This window comes from Podarcis melisellensis (genome assembly GCF_964234715.1).
Source record: "Podarcis melisellensis genome assembly, chromosome: 12".
NCBI lineage: Eukaryota > Metazoa > Chordata > Lepidosauria > Squamata > Lacertidae > Podarcis > Podarcis melisellensis.
The window spans coordinates 46194680-46214448 of NC_138544.1; the positions used below are offsets into that span (position 1 = coordinate 46194680).

The 19769-nt window shown below is 41.7% G+C and overlaps 1 protein-coding gene and 1 long non-coding RNA gene across 3 annotated transcripts in view; one reads left to right on the forward strand and one right to left on the reverse strand.

Moving 5' to 3' along the window:
• Nucleotides 1–699: 699 nt before the first annotated feature.
• The window catches only part of WDR37 (WD repeat domain 37), a 42382-nt gene continuing 23312 nt past the window's right edge, over nt 700–19769 (reverse strand). For both annotated transcript variants that reach the window (XM_081882504.1, XM_081882503.1), the window contains 3 exons: nt 5797–5931; nt 4797–4911; nt 700–4062 (listed from right to left, as the gene is read on the reverse strand). In XM_081882504.1, coding sequence (XP_081738630.1) covers nt 3931–4062; nt 4797–4911; nt 5797–5931 — 382 coding nt within the window. In that variant the 3' untranslated portion in view covers nt 700–3930. The remainder of the gene's footprint in view (nt 4063–4796; nt 4912–5796; nt 5932–19769) is intronic.
• Nucleotides 18409–19741, forward strand: LOC309353422. The gene is made up of 2 exons (XR_014161834.1): nt 18409–19040; nt 19283–19741. It is a non-coding gene; the product is annotated as an uncharacterized lncRNA (long non-coding RNA).

Consider the following 19769-nt stretch of genomic DNA (forward strand, 5'->3'; position numbering starts at 1 on the left):
GGCCATGACCCCATCAGCTGAGGACCATTGAAAATGACAGCTCCGCATCTCATTCTTGCATTCTTATCTGTAATGTCTAGAAATATGCAAAATGTGATTAACCTCAAGCTGTGAATTTTCCTGACCCATAAGCTAGTTAGTGGAACCGCTGTAATGAATATCACTGTGTTGTTTCTAAATGTTATAGATAAGGAGGAAAAGGACCCATAGGCTTGTTTCTTCAGCAGCAGCCCCTTGTGTCTGAACATCTAGTTCCAATTCAAAGAGCAGAAGAAATTGGGGAGGGGGCGGGAATTCACCTGAAATACCGTATTTTTCACCCTATAGGGCGCACTGGCCCATAGGAAGCATCTCGTTTTTCGGGGGGGGGGGGGGAATTTAATTAAAAAAATTATTTTCCCCCCCCCAGCCCCCAGAACAGGCTGCTATTCGCAAGCCTTGTGAGCCCGGCGGCAACTCCCGCCTCTCGCGCACCGACGCCTCTCGCTCTCCAGGCTTCAGCGAAAGCTTGCATTCGCCCCATAGGACCAACACACATTTCCCCTTCATTTTTGGAGGGGAAAAAGTGCGTCCTATAGGGCGAAAAATACGGTATATTGGGGGAAATTCCACTTGGCTGCTTTCACTTAAGACATAGAGAGCAAGGTAAGACTTGCACAAATCAGGTCATTTAGATCTTATTAAAAACACGCATTCTGAAACAATGCTGAATGATTTAATGGCATTTTCAAATTGCAACAAAGACACACATTGAACATCTAAAAAAACACAATCAAATCACCAGAATATCAGTAAACAAAAAAACAAGTGGTTCTACACTGACATACGAGTACAGGATTTTCTTCCTCTGCGGAAGTTGGTTTTCAAAGACTTAGGCATCAAAATAAGATTCTTCTGATTTCTGAAATAGGTACAGATGTTTTCATTTTTTAAAAAATGATGTGCACTGTTTGAAGACCACATATACACAGAGAAAGACAGACAGACACAGGTCTTTGTGATTTGCCCAGTGATACAGCGATCTTATGCAAAACTAAGTTTCAATACTGAAAATATGTAACAGTCACTTTCCTTCTATGTGAAATGCAAGACATAATTAAATCAATACTCACAGCAGTTATTAGAACACCTGTTCATTATCATGTGAAGACCAGAAAATGTGAAATGTATAATTGTTTTCACTGCTACCATTCATCTACTGTTGGGACAGGCACCTGTTGCCTCAACACAACACTTAACTAACTTGCTCCTTTCAATGAAGCCAAGACATGTGGCTGAGTGGGAACAAGCATGTACCTCTGCTACAGGAGGGTGGTCCTTTGGTGATATATAAAGCTCAGTGACAGCGGGCATCAATTTCACGCTCCACTGTTGTTATTTCATATGTATTTTAAAAATGTAAAGACTCCATTCATATGAACTGTCCGTGCAACTGGCAGCCATCATCTCCCACTGAAGGTGGAGAGCTATGAGCCCAAGCCACTGAATGGGTGGTTCCCAAGTCAATGAGACCACTGAGAACCCAAGCTCTACCCTAAGGCAGGTCTAGACATTCTAAAGGAGTTTGTTGCATTCAACTGAAATGCCTGCAACACCCATTAGCTAGGGAGCATGTAGGCAAAACATTGTCTTTTAACAAAGATAAATAAAGGAGTGATGTGGCAAGATTGCTTCTCTCTACACTGCTTCCCCACCCAGTCACTCTGTGACAAGACCCAAATAGAAGCATATGCTGCAAAACGATATAATAAAACATGCAATAAAGCCATCCACAACTCATTTGAGTTTTGCCATCGAGTATGGGTAGAGGATGACCCAGATTAGGGAAGCAAAAAGCAGTATCTCTTATGGATTTTAAATCAAATTCCAAGTCATTGTTTACTTATCATTATACATTTGATAATATAATCACAAGCCTCAGTCATTTACTCGTTCCAGGCTTTAGTGCTACATCACAGATTCTTTTGCCCCAAACAGATCAAGCTATTCACTTATTATATGTTTCTTGCATTAATTCTCTTCTCCATAAACTACTTTAACTCCTATATGACATGCTATAACGTTATGTCTCAACTTGCTATGATTTCAGCACTCTCATAAATGGTGCCTCCACTCTCTCCCCTAGAGTCAGCTTCTCAAGTTCCTATTGGACAGTGCTATGGAACACAATAACTGGAGGAGGAAGAGGAGAACTGATCAAGGAAGTGTAACTCAAAGTAATGTAGGGGAATTAATTTTAAACCTTTTATAAGCAACCTACATTACCACTTTGATTATTTTGGCTCCAACCCTGAGATGTGGACAGACAGTTTAGAGAAGCACTGCCTGCCCTCAGCTGCAAATACAACATCTATGAAGGAGTCCTAACGTACGGTCTCATTAACCTTCTTCAAGACAGCTGGCTATCAGAGGTGCTTGGGAATATTAATCGCACATATCAAGCTGACAACACAACATAGGAAGAGCAAAACCCATCTAAGGACCGCCTGTCGAATGGTGTGAAACAACACAAGGACCTTCCTTCCAAGTTAACAAGTTACGTCTTGACAAAGTACAACCTTGAAATTTGGTATGATTGTCTTCTACTCTTTATGACAGCACATTGGAATGAGACCCAAAGTGTGTTATCAAGGTCAAACAGCAAGATTCATAGTAGCCCCACATTCATTTTTGAGGTAGCACACTTAGTTGCAATGGCCAGGATCCAAAGAACAATGTTAGCATGACCAAGGGTTGGGGCATGTCCAACGAGCTTCCTTACTTTTGTCCTTGAACAGCAGACCCGCTCCCAAGCACCATGCCATATTACAATCTGCTTCTGACAGGCCACTTAATTTCAATAGTGGCTTGCCACATTTATTGGCATGTATAACTAGTCGGATCTTTTGGATCTCTGGCATAGTGTTGTTGGCCCAAAAACAGAACGTTGATGGGAGAGGTCCCATTTTGAAATATGTTAAACACAGGTGCATTCTTTAAACAAAAACAAAAACCAAAAAAACCCTCAAGATTTATTCTTTTTTTATAATAAAGAAACTTCACAAAATGTAGCAATGTAAATCCTTCTTAGATATAGGCCTCACATTCTCTAGGAAATTTCATCTGCCGCTTGTGGTTTATAACAGCTGCTATAAACTAAAGTGCTTAAAAACTTGCTCAGATTGCCGTGATTATAATATTTTGTAGTTTGCAGTTATGTAAAATACCAAAACACAGAATGGTGGCTCCAGCCAACAGGGTAAGGGTGAACCAGTTAGTTCTTGAAATGTATAGGAATATACTCAACATGGCAAACCAACATTCTATGCCCAATGCTTTAAAAAAACTGTATTTTTCCCTTAAATTGGGAATTGAAATAAATACTCCAATAAATAAATACATTGGAGTGCTCAAATCAGACTCAAATACTACATTGGAGTGCTCAAATCAGCAGGAGTGCTCAAATATAGATGGGAGGGGAAATCTCCACCATACTTCTGAAATTCACCCTTCATCTTAAGTTTAGCCCTATACGCTCCTTAATCACAAGGCAGATATGTAAAATGATGAGGGAAAGGCAGACTATATATTCTTCACAATAAGTACACAGAATTCACATTTAAGTCAAACATAATGCCCTACTGTTCATCTAGGCTGAATAACTTATGAACACTTATATGCTCCATAGGAAAGCCATATATCCTTCTACTCACCAGTGGATGCCAAGTTATAAAAGTCCATATGCAAGAATCTAGCTTCTTTGAAAAGGTCACATATTTTTTCTGTACATTTCATGCAAACTGTGCACAATGTGGTAACAACATTTGCAACACACTCCCTTTCAAGGTGCACCTTTTATGTTAACAGCAGACCAGCTTACAGGAAAGTCTGCACAAAAAAAGTCTATGGCAACAAAACTGAGGGGGTCTGGGAAAGAATTCTTTCAGCATCTCATTTTTCCTGAAGCAAGGCAGGAATATTGATGTTCCACCCAATAGCCTGCCGATCAAATCCACAAGTGAACAGATTGCAGATCGGGTGGTCTTCGCTCCATGCTGAACAGCAAACCATTCTTCTATGCCCCTGTGACAACAGAAATGCCTGTGTTAGAATATTGGCTCCCCTACCCATCCCTGCCTCAAATCAGCCACTTCCCCCTTCCCCCTCCAACATTTCAGGATGAAAAGGAGAAATGCAGGGAGGTTCTGAAAGTTCTTCATGATCCCTTTTCACTCCTTGGCATCTCCAACTCTGGGGGTGCAAAAGAGGTGGGGGAGGAAAAGGCTTTCAAAGTTTCCCTGCACTTCTCCTTTCCACCCTCAAGGCTGGGAGGTGGAAAGGGAAAGCAGGGACTTACGGTGAGTTACAACCCCTCCCTATGTAGAAGCCCAGATTCCAGTTTATCTGAGGGAAGTACTGGAATGGAAAACACTCATTTGCTTCTGAAATAAGAACCTGAAGGCCATGGTTCATTTCTGTGGGCCAATGGCCCCAATCGAAAAGAAGGCTCTTATTGGTACTGTGAAGCCGCATTGTGAAATCTTACTGAGATGTTCCTAGGAAGCAGTTCATAATGAAATGAATAATAATCCTGCTTTAAAGGACAAGACTTTGAATTGGGCTCAGAAACAGGCTTAATCCAAGGCAGTTGTTTTACACTGACAAGCTGTGTTCAATATATGCAACTTAATGACTGTTAAAGACATTATCTTTGGATCAGGTATTCTGCTATCAATATTTCTAATTATGCATACACACAGAGAAAAGAGGTTGGGAGCAGGGATCTTTCTTACATATAGAACTCAAAATTCTGGTACCTGTCTGTTGCTGCGAGGGAGCCGTGCTAATCGCACTCCAGACATGTCAAATAATCTAACCTGCCGGTTGTCATGTGGAAGGGCAATGATTCTTTGGCCGACACAAACATTAATCCTGCACAGGAGAGATAAAAATAAGCTAGAGAGCTTGACAAATGAGAACCGACAGTTGTTCAAGTTCACTGAAAATGATTTAATTGGAGGCTTATCTTGTACACATTTCCTACAAATACATATTACTTTATTTTTGCAACAAAATCAAGTACTGGAAAAACACTTGTTTCTAAAGATGATGATGATGATCAAAATTCACACTGCCGCTGCCACCACACACAGCAATGTAGCAAGAACATCAATGCAAGGCTTTCCTCATGCACACATGAATTTACTTGGGTTCCCATCACCACCAAGAACTAAGGAACATTAATTGTTCATGAAAATTCAAATATTTTCAGTCGTGCAAAACAGGTTAAAAAAACAAAAAACAAAAATTCTAAGATGCACCAGACTAAGAGGCCTGAAATTGGTTTTGCTTTGATGTCCACAGAATGGTCCAAAGACATATGATAGCTTTAGGTCTAGAACCAAGCTCTCCACTCAAATAGGTAATGCTTCAGAGCCACATGCTCTCTTTGGGATACAAAATCAGTAACTAGTCCGTCCAACCCAATATGCAAGTGGGATCCCCACTAAGAATTTTTAACTGATTTGCATGCAATACTCCACCTCTCTACAGTTCTCTCTCTTTGAAGAGCCCAAGTGTCATGGGCACCACCATTCTGAACATACAATAATAGTTTCTGTAGAAACTAGGCCCCATGACTAAAACAGTACCACTGAGATGTCTAATCAGAGTTGTTACTCTGCTGTACATGTACATCATTAATCCCAAAGACATAGCGCCCATTGTGCCTAGTCTAGCATTAGAAAAAATAATAATAATTCATGAAAACCAAGCCAATACCTCCTATATTTAACCAATTGGACTGTTTGGGCTTACCTGTTTACTGCAGAATCTGTGCGAATAGTGGCAATAGGCGACCTCATATTTTTCAAGTCCCAGACTTTCACAGTACGGTCATCACTACCCGAAACAACATTGTCTCCCACAGTGAAGACAGCTGAAGTCACAGTGCTTAAAGGGAGGGGGGAACATTAGAGCCATATTAGCATTAGAGCCATTATTACCTAAAACAGACATGCCATTTTTCACTTTTACAATACAACATTATTCGGGGGGGGGGGCGTGGACAGAATCAAACTTTAAATCCAATGATTTTAAAACCCTAACAAGTGAATTACTACTGGAAGCACAAAGTTTGTTGCTAAAAACTGCAGGGCACCGAGATCAATCAACAGCATCGCTTATCAAACAAGAAGTTTAATATTTTTAACATACGGGTACATGTTAAAATAAGGCAACTGATCTCTTCCACAAGAGAGGAGACTTCATAAGATATATAAAAATCACCCTTCAGTCATAAGGAAAAAGTGGATGTCATGTTTCTGTGTTATGCCTACTCTAGATCAATATTTTTTAAAAAATAAAAAAATGCCATGTTTGAATTACTATTAGCAAATCAAGGATCAGAGGATAAAAATATGTAACCCCAGAAACCAGGAGCATGTTATCTATTACATCTGAAAGGACAAAGACCGAGGTTTTAAGGTATTGCTTTAATTCTAGTCTACAAAGCCTTGAGCTTGTTTCCACCTACACAGCACGCTAACAAAGCCTTTCTTTCCCTCCCCTGGTTCATTACAGTGTGTTTCTTAGCTCAATTTCTATGGATCGCATTTAATGACCTATCCTGTATAGCTTGAGGGTCATGCACATCAATTGCTCAGATTTTAGTAATTTTAATTTAAGGTGTCAAGTTGCTCCTGTCACTTCTATTGTACTGTGAGAATTTGATTTCATGTCCTATTCAGCCTACTGATTGAGATTAGTATTACCCAAGTCACAATGGACTAGTATGTGCAGGCCCTCTTAATTTAAATTGACATCAAATTAAAGTCTAATTAGATCCAAACACCATTATGTCAGTGGTACGAAGTTTTTTAATGCTGTATCAGAGTGCCACAGGGTAATTATGTGGCAAGAACTAAAGGTCTTCACTTGAGCTTTCCGAGCCCAATACCCAATTACAGATGCCTATGCGCCTGACCTACTGTGGAGGCACAAGCAATTAAGAACAGCCACAGAATCTATGGAAGATCTCCCCTTACCATACACATTCACAGCCAGGAGAACGTCTTCGTCTCCCAAACTATATGCATCACATACGGAAATAAGTCGCGCAAGCGGAGCATTTCACTGTTCCACAACGTATGACAATAGATTTGATTCTTTCACCATGCATTAAAATTATTCATCTAGTTAAGATTTAAAAGCTTGTATTTTCGAGAAACCATTCAAAGCTCTCTGCTTTTCAACTTCTTCTGCTCAAGGACCTGAACACTCCCCCCCCCACTTGTTTAAATTTGCATCTCAAACTGCATCCCAAAAGGTTACAGTATAGGTTGCATGTGTTGTTGTTGTTGTTGTGTTTGAAAAAGACAGAAAAGACCAGAGATTAACTCTTTACTAGCAGTACCCTTATCTTATGAGTGCTAGATAAACGAGAAGATCAAACACAGCTAGTATAAAGATTTTGTGCAGAAGAAGTAGATTTTTAAAACGTGTAAGATTGCATTATATCACAAGTCCATTTAATCCAGCACTGCATGCTCCATCTGTTAGGCGGTCTCTCCAAGGTCTCCGAAAGACGCTTTCCCCATTTTTGCTCTCTGAGGCCCTGTTTATCCAGAGATGCCAAGGACTGAACCTTGTGCATGCTAGAATGGATGACTGCCATAATTCAGTGATTTTCTCAAATGTCTTGTATGTATATATGTATGTTTATTCAATAAGATTTCTTACCCACCCTTCACCCTAAGGATCTTGAGTGGGTTACAAGAATAGAATATGCAATTATAAAAATAACTAAAACCATTACAATTATAATGCACATCAAACCCCTTCCAAACGGAATGGAACGGAACAGCTGAATTGGCTCTAATCAGATTTCTGTTCTGTTTAAATCCCCTCTATTTCCAATTTGTGCTTGCCACTCTCCACCAGCTATTTTCCTGAAATTCTCCATTGGGCAAATGTACAACAATCATTTGAACCTCTCAGCAGCTTTGGATATACCCTTTGGTCATATCACTGAGTGAAGTGCCGAAGTTTCATTCAAATGCAAATTACACTCTGCTCTACCACTTATTCTCAACATCTGATCCCAGGGAGGCAGTAGAGATGACAACCCAATGTCTGGCATTAGTTCAAAGTGGATTGGTGTGAACAAGAGGAAGATGCTGCTATTCAAGAGTGCTTAAAATCTGTAAGGATTATGTGGCCTATTCTAGGTAAGGTTGCATTCGCCTTAAAGGTCTGGGTGGTTGGTTTGGGTGCTCCTTGGTGCAATAATTTCTTCACATATTCAGGTAAAGAGGACTGCCTTTTGCCAACTGGTTTACAAGCTGTAGCCATTTCTAGAGGAGACAGGCCTAGAATCAGTTATCCATGCCTCAGTTATCGAAGCTAGATTACTGCAATACTAGCGATGCGCAACTGCCTTTAAAAGATAGTCTGGAAACTTCATGTGATGCAAACCTCTTTACAGTAACATACTAAAACCTATTAGCAAATAGCACATGGCTGGCTTTCATTTCAAAGTTGAGAGAATACAGTTACAGTGATTTCAAATACCAGAGTAAAGTCTCAGGAATATTTATTCACCATAAATATCATGTCTTAAGCTAGGTGTGATATGTGTATGTTGATTTGGCTGTAAATGTGTGCGTCATTAAAGGGTCTCATTTTGAAAAGGGGGCTCTCAATAAGTATAATGGTCTGTTAATAATTATTACTAAAAGCTGAATAACCCTGAAGGATGTACACTTTGTATTTCTATGTAAAAGAAATACTTCCCAAAGCACTCCCAAATCTTCATGTATGAGATTTCCTTTATCCAAAGACTGAACACCAAGAAAATCTGTTTTCCTTGCAAGCACTTTGGAGTAAATATAGTCTTTAAGAATAATAAGAGTAATAAGCTGTAACAGGAAAATCAAAGTTTCTTATGGATCTTAAAGACTAACTCAATGCACTAATGCAATTTCTTTTAACTAGAGAGCTGGATTAGTTAAGTCATTAGAAAGATAATAACGCCACATGTGGTATCATGGAAGCTGATCTGTAACCAGCAAGAGTTGGCTGTTTTTAGTCCCAGCTTACAGTTCTGAACATGCTGATTCCTAGTGACTTAACTCCTAGGTGTCATGGGCTTTGAACTCAGGATGCAAGGGAGAAACGTGCTAAGAGGAAGGCAAATCCACACTGTGATCAACTCCCACAGGGAAACCAATATCCCTACTATGGAAGGATGTGTGGATCCAGAATTGGCCTCCACAGTCACTTACGGAATCAATGTTAAAACCGTGTTTATGGAAGACAATCTTACTCAGCTACAAGTGATCGCCGAAGAAGAAGAAGAAGATACTTAACCATAATGGTTAGGCTCTAATGCTTCTGAATACCAGTTGATGGAAACCAAAGGAGGGAAAGTGTTCTTGTGCTTGGGTCCTGCTTGAGAGGCTATAAGAACAGGATAGTGGACTAGTTGGCCATTGGCTTGATCCAGCAAGCTCTTCTTATGTTTATTTCAATTGATTGGATGGCTGCATGGGTAGCATAAGAATATGTTCATTTTTAACCTCACTCACCTAATAAGAGTCGCCACTTCCCTGTTCACTTCACGCATCTAATGAAGTGGGCTCCTGCCTACATAAGCTTATGAACCAATAGATTTGTTAGCCATTAAGGTTCCAGTGGACACTTGGCTTTAAAAAAATTAAAATTGTATATACTCATGCACACAAACACCTGCCATGAATTATTTCAATGAGCAGGAAACATCCTCACAGATTGTTCACTAACTGCATAAAGACATTGAAGCAACCCTTTAATTACCATGCTCCTTTATAAGCAGTCTGTCAATTTAGGTCCTCCACAAATGGCACCTCGTGACACAACAACACACTAGGAACCATTATTTCTTGTCCCAAACCTATTACACCTTTCAGCTAGTTTAACAGGTAGCTTTCTTTGACATTGGACTACAAGATCGCCATTCCTGCAACAAACAATACAGGAGCAAGGCCAACTTTTATACATATGGACAAAATTGGAGGCTTGAACTATAAAGGCAATGGAAAGCAGGGGGTTAAGTAAAGCACTTGATTTAATGTGTGGAGGCTTATTAACAAAACACATACTGCCCAAAGCTCAATCTTTGCTAAATCTGGAACATTTAAATACAGAACTGGGGGAACAGAGGGTAAATTAAGATTTTCCCCACTTTCTTCTCACTCAATGCTGGGTTCTCTAGCAACCGTGGCAACTTAAAACAGTGGTTAACATCCCCTTGGCTAAATTAATGAAAAATGTCAACAAAAGATCATTAAGACTCTGTGTTAATGCAACGCTAAAAGGCATTAGGCTTTTCATAACTCACAAGTGGGTGACAGGTATCTTTGGGCCTAAAAAAAAAAAGTTGGCAAAGAGACAGTAATCTTACGACACCCTTAAACTGTGGGTCCCCCACAGGGAACTTGGTGTGCTACTACCATTCTCTGGAAAAACTTCAGACTCTGCCAAGCCCCGGCAAAACTCATTTATCTTGTCGTAGAGAGCAGCCGAGCATACACTTCCAGCTGACAGAGTGGCACTTTTTCACCACACACCACTGCCTGATCTGGAACATTCTGCTCCCTCCGTGGGTCTCAATCAACGGAAATACTGTAATGCTAGCACTCCTCATTAGGACTAACAGCTGTCTCCCCAGTCACACAGAGACACAAAACTGTTTTGCATAACAATCTGCTGAAATTTCACACTCATGGGGGAAAAAAAATATGATGCAGAAAATGCTGGACCATGAAATGCTGATGCGGTGTGCTGTTTGGAACCGCTTCAAAAAAATTAACACTGCAGTGCCCATTTCACTCACACAGCATGATATTTTAGAGAGGGTTGCCGGTGCATTGTGGGGGGTGGAGAGAGAACCAGATAAATCCATTACATTCTGGGAAGAGGTATGCCTGCTGCAAAATGCTAACGTGTCGAGGCAGAGATTGCAACTGGTTTAAATGGTAGTTCGTGAATAATTACCATTTCCCTTGCATGAAGTAATCCTTATTGATCAAATGGCAAACATTAGCAAAGTTAGCCATTCAGAAACATAATGCTAATGGTAAGAATACGTGCAGAAACATTTGGCTGGCGGGCGGGAGAAACATGAGGACGAACTCTGAGTGGGGGGAAGTCAGCCTGACCAAGTTGCTGACCATCAGAATATATACCCCCACCCCACCCCCAAATCATCGTTAAAATGAATGGGGGCTTTTGAAAACAAGAAGCTCCTATGTAAGTTGGCTATATTCTGTTATCAAAGGACGCAGTAATGGTGAGGAATGCACAGGCCTATGCCATCGCTGATGAAGCATTCTAGGCAGATTGGTAGATGTGGACACATATGTCCTATATCTGACACAGCATATGTAGAGAACCAGTAACACGAGGCCTACTGTCACCTATTCCATGGAAGTGAAATCAGACTGGGTGGGAAGAGATGTGGACCACTGCCCTGGCCTCCCACTGCTCCAGATCCTTCTGTGGCCAGTTAGGTCAATACATGTGTACATGTGTCAAAGCACATCCAAAGCCTTGCTGTTGTTATATGCATGGATACAGAGGAAGAAATGGGATTTAAATGTTGAATATCTACCACCGCATAAATTTAAGCTAAAGGGTTTTCTTTCCAAGAATCTAAGAAATGCCAAGGTTCCCAAGGTCTCATTAGGATTTTACTTACAAGCTACTATACCATACAGACCAGGCAACTGTTCAAGATAAACTGAAACATGTATGTGTCATTAAGGAAAAACACCATTCTTCCCTAACTACTCCTATCACAGAAAAGTCTTAAATATAGATTTTTCACCCCACAGATAAAGATGAGTAACTCACATTTTGGGGGAGGTCACTGCTTTCAAACAATAATTCAGTCTTGAGTACACATGCACTTTTAGAGTATTCAGTGAGACCAAGTGATTATACCCAAGATCAGGGCATCAATCTTGCATTTCTCTACAGTGTACAAGCTTCCTGGCCTACAAACGAATGTTAAAATGTTTGCAGAAGCTTATGTATGAATTTCCCTTTTCAAAGCAACTAAGCCTGCAATCATAACCACACTTAACTGGAAATAAGCCCCACTGAATTCAATAGGACTTACTTCTGATTAGAAATGTTTAGGATTGCAATGCAAGTTCTGATTCCAGTTTTGGTTCTTTCTTAGTAAACATGCATTAGTAAGATGTATTTTTTAAAAACATCCTGGTATCCTTATTTTCTAGCAAGAATAAACACAGCTGAATTTTCTTAGCCTTAGTCACACTCTCCCTTGCAAACACCCTCTTATTATCCAGTGCTGAAAAACTTGCCATGTCAAGCCTTGTTTTATATTTTAATCCTGAAGTACTACATATACCAGTATCATGTGGAAGTTTCCAACCATCACTTTCTTACATCAAGTGTCACCAAGCCACAGAAGCAAACATTTTCTACCTGCACTCAATCCTTCATGCTGATCTTTCTTATCTAGAGAAAAAAAATATGTGTTTCTAAAACACACAAATTTAAGCTAAGGCACCCGAAAAATCCTACTGAAAGAAACCATGTAACTTAAATTTTAAAAAACTAAACCGCAAACTGCTTTGTTTTATAGTCTACATAGCTAAGCTTCCCATTCTTTATAGAAACTGTGTATGCCTGAAATATTAAAGATAGTGTTTTTCAGGTTTAAAAACAGAATTAAGGCGCCATCTGCTGGAACACATCCAGATTATCCAACCCAGATTGGTTAACTAATTTTAAACCACAGCTGTAGAAGCATAGCTTGCATCTGTAAATCTGTAAATCAAAAGCTTAAAATTTTGCAGTTTCCCACTTGTCTGGGGCAGCAAACATGCCAGCCCTATCTTTCAGAACAAAGAAAACTGCACAATTTCACAGAAGAAACTGGATGAAAGCACCTAAGGGTCCCATAGATCACTTAGGTGTTTTTTTAATGTACCAAACATATTTTGTGTTATCTGCATTTTTTACAACAGAAAATATATATGCACACACATTAAAATGGAGTAAATAGGCACAGAATAAGAAGACTGGATCCAAAGAACTGTGAGGAAGCAAAAGCTCCTCTGCAAATACTCAACAGGAGGCTTCACAGTGCAACATTGACACAGGCAAGTTCAGCTTCCACTTGTGCTAGATTCTTTGTCTTTAGTTTTACTTTTCTACATGAGGTGTGAAACAGCGCTTCTGTCACTGGGAAGTGCCACCCATTTGCGGAAGGGATCTAATCAATTAGAGATATAGATATATCCAATATATGTAAAAACCGATAGATCTTTACTATCCCTTTAGAATCAAGAGATGCATCTTTGATTAAAAGGATGTTCCTTCATTATAAAAACTTTTAGAAGAGTTACAACTAATTTCATAAATTTAGTTTGAAAATAGAGACCTATTGAATGTGCTGTATTATTGCACCCTGGAAAGGCTCAAAGAAAACCTTATGAACCTGTCTTCTATATAGCATATTTGGGTGTGAATCAACTACCATGTAGCACGTGAACATAAGCCAGCTCAGTTGTTACTTGACCCCGGATTCTGCCTGGGATGAGAGCAAACCTCAAGTGTACATGTTCCAGCCTTCATGGGAGGAAATAACTCAACTAGGCAATCTAGTGTTTATTTCCACCGAAGGTCTTCCTGACCCCAAGAGCTAAATCTTGTTACAAAAGTTTTCAGAGTACCTACGTACACACTGAGCTGTACACCATCAAGTGATAACAGATGAAGAGAAAGATGAACATGAGGATGTATATCTGAATCATGAGGATGGTGTGTAGGACTTTTCGCTTGTAGACTAACATGACTACTCCCTGTTTAAAGGCAAATTCCTAATTCGTTGATATAGTGGGCTACAGATAAAGAAGCAGACAGCCACGAACAAAATGAAAGAATGTTGTCTGGAGATAAACGATCACTAAAGTTACTGTCAAACTATTCCTTCAGGTGATACCAAATATCGCTAGGCTGCCAATCCATAAAAAGTGTTTGTCCTGTATACATCTAGTACCTTGATCATGCATACAATACAAATTGTTTCCTTGGTAGCTTCCACTTTACTGGAAACACTGGAGGGAATTTTGATGTTACTACAGTGGTGCCTCGCAAGACGAAATTAATTCGTTCCGCAAGTCTTTTCGTCTTCAGAGTTTTTCGTCTTGCGAAGCACGGTTTCCCATAGGAATGCATTAAAAATCAATTAATGCGTTCCTATGGAAACCGCCTTCAGACCAGGTCCGGGGACAGTCTGTCCCCCGACCTCTTCTGAAGGCTGGCGGGGGGCAAAAGTCTTCGCTCCTCCCCGCCTGCCTTCAAAAGCCGTCCGGGGGCTTTTAAATCGCCCCGGACAGTCCCGGGGCGATTTAAAAGCCCCTGGTTAGGCAGGCAGGGGGGACAAAGACTTTTGCCCCCCGCCCGCCTTCGGAAGAGGTCCTGGACCTCTTCTGAAGGCTGGCGGGGGGCAAAAGTCTTTGCTCCCCCCACCTGCCTTCAAAAGCCGTCCGGGGGCTTTTAAATCGCCCCGGACAGTCCCGGGGCGATTTAAAAGCCCCCAGTTAGGCAGGCAGGGGGGACAAAGACTTTTGCCCCCCGCCCGCCTTTGGAAGAGGTCCTGGACCTCTTCTGAAGGCTGGCGGGGGGCAAAAGTCTTTGCTCCCCCCCGCCTGCCTTCAAAAGCCGTCCGGGGGCTTTTAAATCGCCCCGGACAGTCCCGGGGCGATTTAAAAGCCCACAGTTAGGCAGGCAGGGGGGACAAAGACTTTTGCCCCCCGCCCGCCTTTGGAAGAGGTCCTGGACCTCTTCTGAAGGGTGGCGGGGGGCAAAAATCTTTGCTCCCCCCGCCTGCCTTCAAAAGCCGTCCGGGATAGCGGGAAGCGCTTCCCTGCTATCCCGGACCGCTTTTAAAATGCTGGCGGTGGGGAGCAAAGCCTTTCGCCCCCGCCGGCCTTCCTGGACCTCTTCTGAAGTCCGGGGGGGGGAAGGCTTTGCTCCCCACCGCCAGCATTTAAAGAGGTCCCCGGAGATTTCCCTATGGGCTTTCGTCTTGCGAAGCAAGCCCATAGGGAAAATCGTCTAGCGAAGCGTCGCAAAAACCGAAAAACCCTTTCGTCTTGCGGGTTTTTCGTCTTGCGAGGCATTCGTCTTGCGGGGCACCAATGTAGCTCAAAAAATGCAACAAGCTGTGCTTTTCAAGTAGGAATTTCATCTGATCGGGGCGGGGGGAGAGAACACTTTTGGAGCACCGACATAATCACTTGCTTATAATCACTTGTAGCTTCTAAGGAAACCAGCTTTTGAGTCTTTGCTACAAATGTTATTTTCCACCTTCACATGCTAAATCTCATTTTTAGCCTGCCATTTCTAGAGAACCTTAAAGAGTTACCGTAGTTTTCGCTCCATAACACACATTTTTTTTCCTCCTAGAAAGTAAGGGGAAATGTCTGTGCGTGTTACGGAGCGAATGCTTCCCTCCTCCGTGGCTCGCTTTGAAACAGCAAAGCGGGAGAAGAGCCGCTGAGTGGGGAGGAGAGAGGGACAGAGAGCCTGCTTCTTTAAAGGAGCAAAGCAGGAGAGGAGAGGAGCCGCTTACATGAGTTGGCTCTCTGTCCCTCTCTTCTCCCCACTCAGCTCGCTAAATAGCACTAGCGGGGGGGGGGAGGAGGGAGAGAAGCAGAGCCTGCTTGCTTTAAAGGAGCAAAGCGGGAGAGGAGAGGAGCCTTCTCCCCTTAAACCCCTCTTCTGCATTATTAGCAGCATCCTTCTCCACCCACCCCACGCGTGTTCCTTGTTCCTCGAGTGCTTTCCCTTCCCTCCCCATTTAAAACATGGTTACAAAGCACAGATCCACATGGATCCTCAGGAATTTGCACTGGGTCACCCCAAATTCACCATCAGATCACATAGCATGTCCATGGCTACAGTTTGCACCAAAAAAATCATGCACCCACTGTTGCCTGGGGCCGCAGTGGTGCAAAAACGTGGTTACAAACATGGATCCACATGGATCCTCAGGATTTTTGCATTGGGCTACCCCAAACTCACCGTCAGATCACATGTCTGTGGCCACAGCATGAACCACAAAAATCATACATCCACTGTTTCGTTTAGAATATTTTTTTTCTTCTTTTCCTCCTCTAAAAACTACGTGCGTGTTATGGTCAGGTGCGTGTTATAGAGCGAAAAATATGGTAACCTGGGTGGTTTCTGAAGACAGTACACACAGTGCACAATCCATTACTCTCACAGTCCCTCTCCTAAGCCATGTAGAATATCCTAGGCAGAAAGTTTAAAGCACTGACATTAATAGTGTTCACAGCACACAAAGCTAAAGTAGGCAACACAAGTAGGCAGTTGTAAGAGAGGTGGAGAGCTTTGATAAATTTGAAAGTTAGGCACAAAGATACTTGTTAGCATAAAACTTCATTTCTACTAATGGAAGTATTCACAAAATTATAGAATTGTGGAGTTGGAAGGGACGCTGAGGGTCATCAACCTCCTGCAATGCAGGAATCCTATCAACCTCTTAACATACTAACGCCTTTTTTATTGAGTATTCTCAATTATGCTTTACACAGAAATTCCCCTTAGAAGCCACAAAAACTGGAAAACTATGTTTACAATGAAACGGAGCTTTAGAAACCTCGTCACAAGTTCAGGAAAATGCCCTAACCACTGTTGGTTCTTTCAGGTGAAGAGGCTAGGTCTTCAATGGTCTTCTGATTAAAGTCCATGCTCCCCAGAACTTCACCAAAGGTAGACTGGGTCTGAAGAATCAAGGCAAAGAGGACAACTCTCTGTAGGTTCTTAAGGTTCTGTTAAGGAGTCTTCCGGGACCATATGCTGGTCTCAATCAACAACATTGTCTGAAGTGTACTAAATAATGGTTTGATGCCCACGATTCCCAGCTATCTGACAGCACAAGGGACATTTAATTGACACCAAGGATATGATCCTCCTTCCCAATACTCATGGTGACCCTTGCCAAAGTGTCAAACAGTAAACTGACTCCAGAGGGACCTTCCAAATAAGGGCCAATGCTATGTTTTGACTATCCCAAACTCCACTTTACAGATAACCACTGTACAACTAACTTGTGGGTTGCATGTTCAGCACTGATCAGTGGGTGCCTCCCTCACTACAAGCAAAAATCCACATTGGCTAGATGATGTGGCTAACTAATAAAAGAAAAGGAAATTATGTATATGGAGATCTGCAGTACTCCTTACTTATGGCTAGACCTGCTAGGAAACTCTAGCACATTTGTGGGATGCTAATAGACTGGTAATAGACAGAAAATTATGAGAGAAAGGGGTTGTTTTTAATGCGTTCACCTCTATTTCTTGGTGTCAAAAGTTGCCATTATGGAATTCAATTTGTCCGAAAGGTAATTACACAGCTAATTACAGTGCTAACAAAGCAGCTTTTTAATTTAAGCAGCACTAAAAACTACAGGTGGGGGGGGGGAAGCCTAGCTTTTTCATCTAAAGCAGATGCCTAGAAATGTTGACACCTCTCATTCCTTAAACTATTCAGTAAGCTTAAATGCCATTCTACAGCAAGGCTGACAGTTTACAGGAACATGCAATTATATATTACATACAAAATAAGAACAATTAACAGGGATATAGGAGTCTAGCGCATAACCCAGTTCAGCTAAAAGCTTGTTGAAACAAGGTGTCACTTGAAGGTCATTAAGACAGGGGAGTTGGTGAAATCCTGGGAAGGTATGTTGGGCACCACCACCAAGAAGGCTCCTGCATGGCCAGGCTCCACAGTTCAGGCTGCAGAGAGAGTTTTTCTGGACAATCTTAAGATGTGGGGGGTGGGGTTATACAGGAGGAAGCTTCCTTCCAATAGGCATGACCTGTGGGATGTTAGCATCCAAAATGCACATGTAATGGGTTAATTGCAAGAGCTGTCATACACTCTGTGGCAGTTATAGCAGTTGGTACAGTTATGGCAGTTAGGAGAACAGTCTTAACAGTCAGAGCAACTTAAGAAACATGCACCTGCACTGTATATTTAATCTGCAATTGCAAGCACACTTTAAAAGAGAGTGTGGTTTTTATGGGAGAGAAAAAGAGAACTAGTTAAAGGGTCAAACAGCCCAGGGCTGCCTTCCGCATATTCTCCAAATGGAAACTAAGCTGTGTAGGGTCAAAAACAGCCCTTTGAATTGAGCCTAAAATAAAAAATGTAATTGCTGTAGATCTTTCAGCACCAGTTCTTTAAGGCAGCCTGCACAAAGTAATATTCTTGCTACAACTTGTACAGTGCCTGTATAGAAGACCAGTGGGAGACCCAGGCAAGCTCATCTGAACTCTCTAAAGGAAAAGCAGGACATATGATTAGTCAATTACTTGTGCTGACCTGTGGCATGCTGAGAATCAGTGCGTGGATCCCACACTTCTAAGGTTTATGCTTCTGAATGTTACCTCCTTCATGGACTTTGAAGAACACTGCAGGGCATGTGATTCTACTGCCTTTACTTCTAGTCTTCCTGCCAACCACCCCATTGTAAGTGAGCCCTGGCAACTCACTTGACATTTAACCTCAATCCTTTGTTGCTACTACTGTGAATAATTATTGCAAGGCTTTTGCATACCATGTGCTCCTTGTTTTGATAGTATCTTCCAGCTGAAATTTGAGCAGTTCCAACACTTTCCTCTTTTTTTATCTGGGGAGGATCATTACGATCTTCAAAAAGAATTTTTAAATATGCTTATGACTGCTTGCTACATGGTAACCTGGACCTAAGTCACAACACACACTGCAAAATTAAGATTGCCACACTATCCCTCGGAAATTGAGTAGACTCATGTAGATCTGCCCCCGTTGCCTCTATCTGAGGGACTGCCAAAATCCTGGATAAGCACTCATCAGCAGATTATGGCAGCTGACCTAGGAAACACCATTTGACCTTTAAAGGAGTCCAGAAATCCCTACTACCGCACAAGTCTGGGATTGAGTGGGGGGGGGTATATTGAGCAGAATCCTATTTTGTTGATTTTGATGTTTTATACAGTGGTACCTCGGGTTAAGTACTTAATTTGTTCCAGAGGTCCGTTCTTAACCTGAAACTGTTCTTAACCTGAATCACCACTTTAGCTAATGGGGCCTTGCGCCGCTGCCGCACGATTTCGGTTCTCATCCTGAAGCAAAGTTCTTAACTCGAGGTACTATTTCTGGGTTAGTGGAGTCTGTAACCTGAAGCGTATGTAACCTGAAGCGTATGTAACCCGAGGTACCACTGTATACTGTATTTTGTTTTGTAAACTGCTGTCCAAACTTTTTAAATGAAAAGCATAATATAAATACTTGAAACAAGATCATATGAGCATCCCTAGTCTCTACTAAACCTTCTGTTAAGTCCTCCTGCTATAACACTGGACAGGCCCTAGGACAGGAAATGAAAACCTATAGACCTCCAGATGTTCATATGCAACTGCCATCGTCCATGACCACAGGCCATGCTGGCTGAAACTATTAAGAGTCACAGTCCAACAACATCTGAAGAGCCACAGGTTCCCAAGTTCTGCACTAGAAGAACAGGGCTGCTCCAACATCCCCCAATGGGGATGGCCGCAGGTTCCTCACACCTGTCCTGGGGTGGAAGGACTTTTCCAGCAGCCTTCAAGGTGCAATGGGGGCTGCTGTTGGAAAACCAGCCCATTGTCTAATGGTGCTAACCTTTTCCATAATGCAGCATAGCTACAGTTTTTTAATGCAGT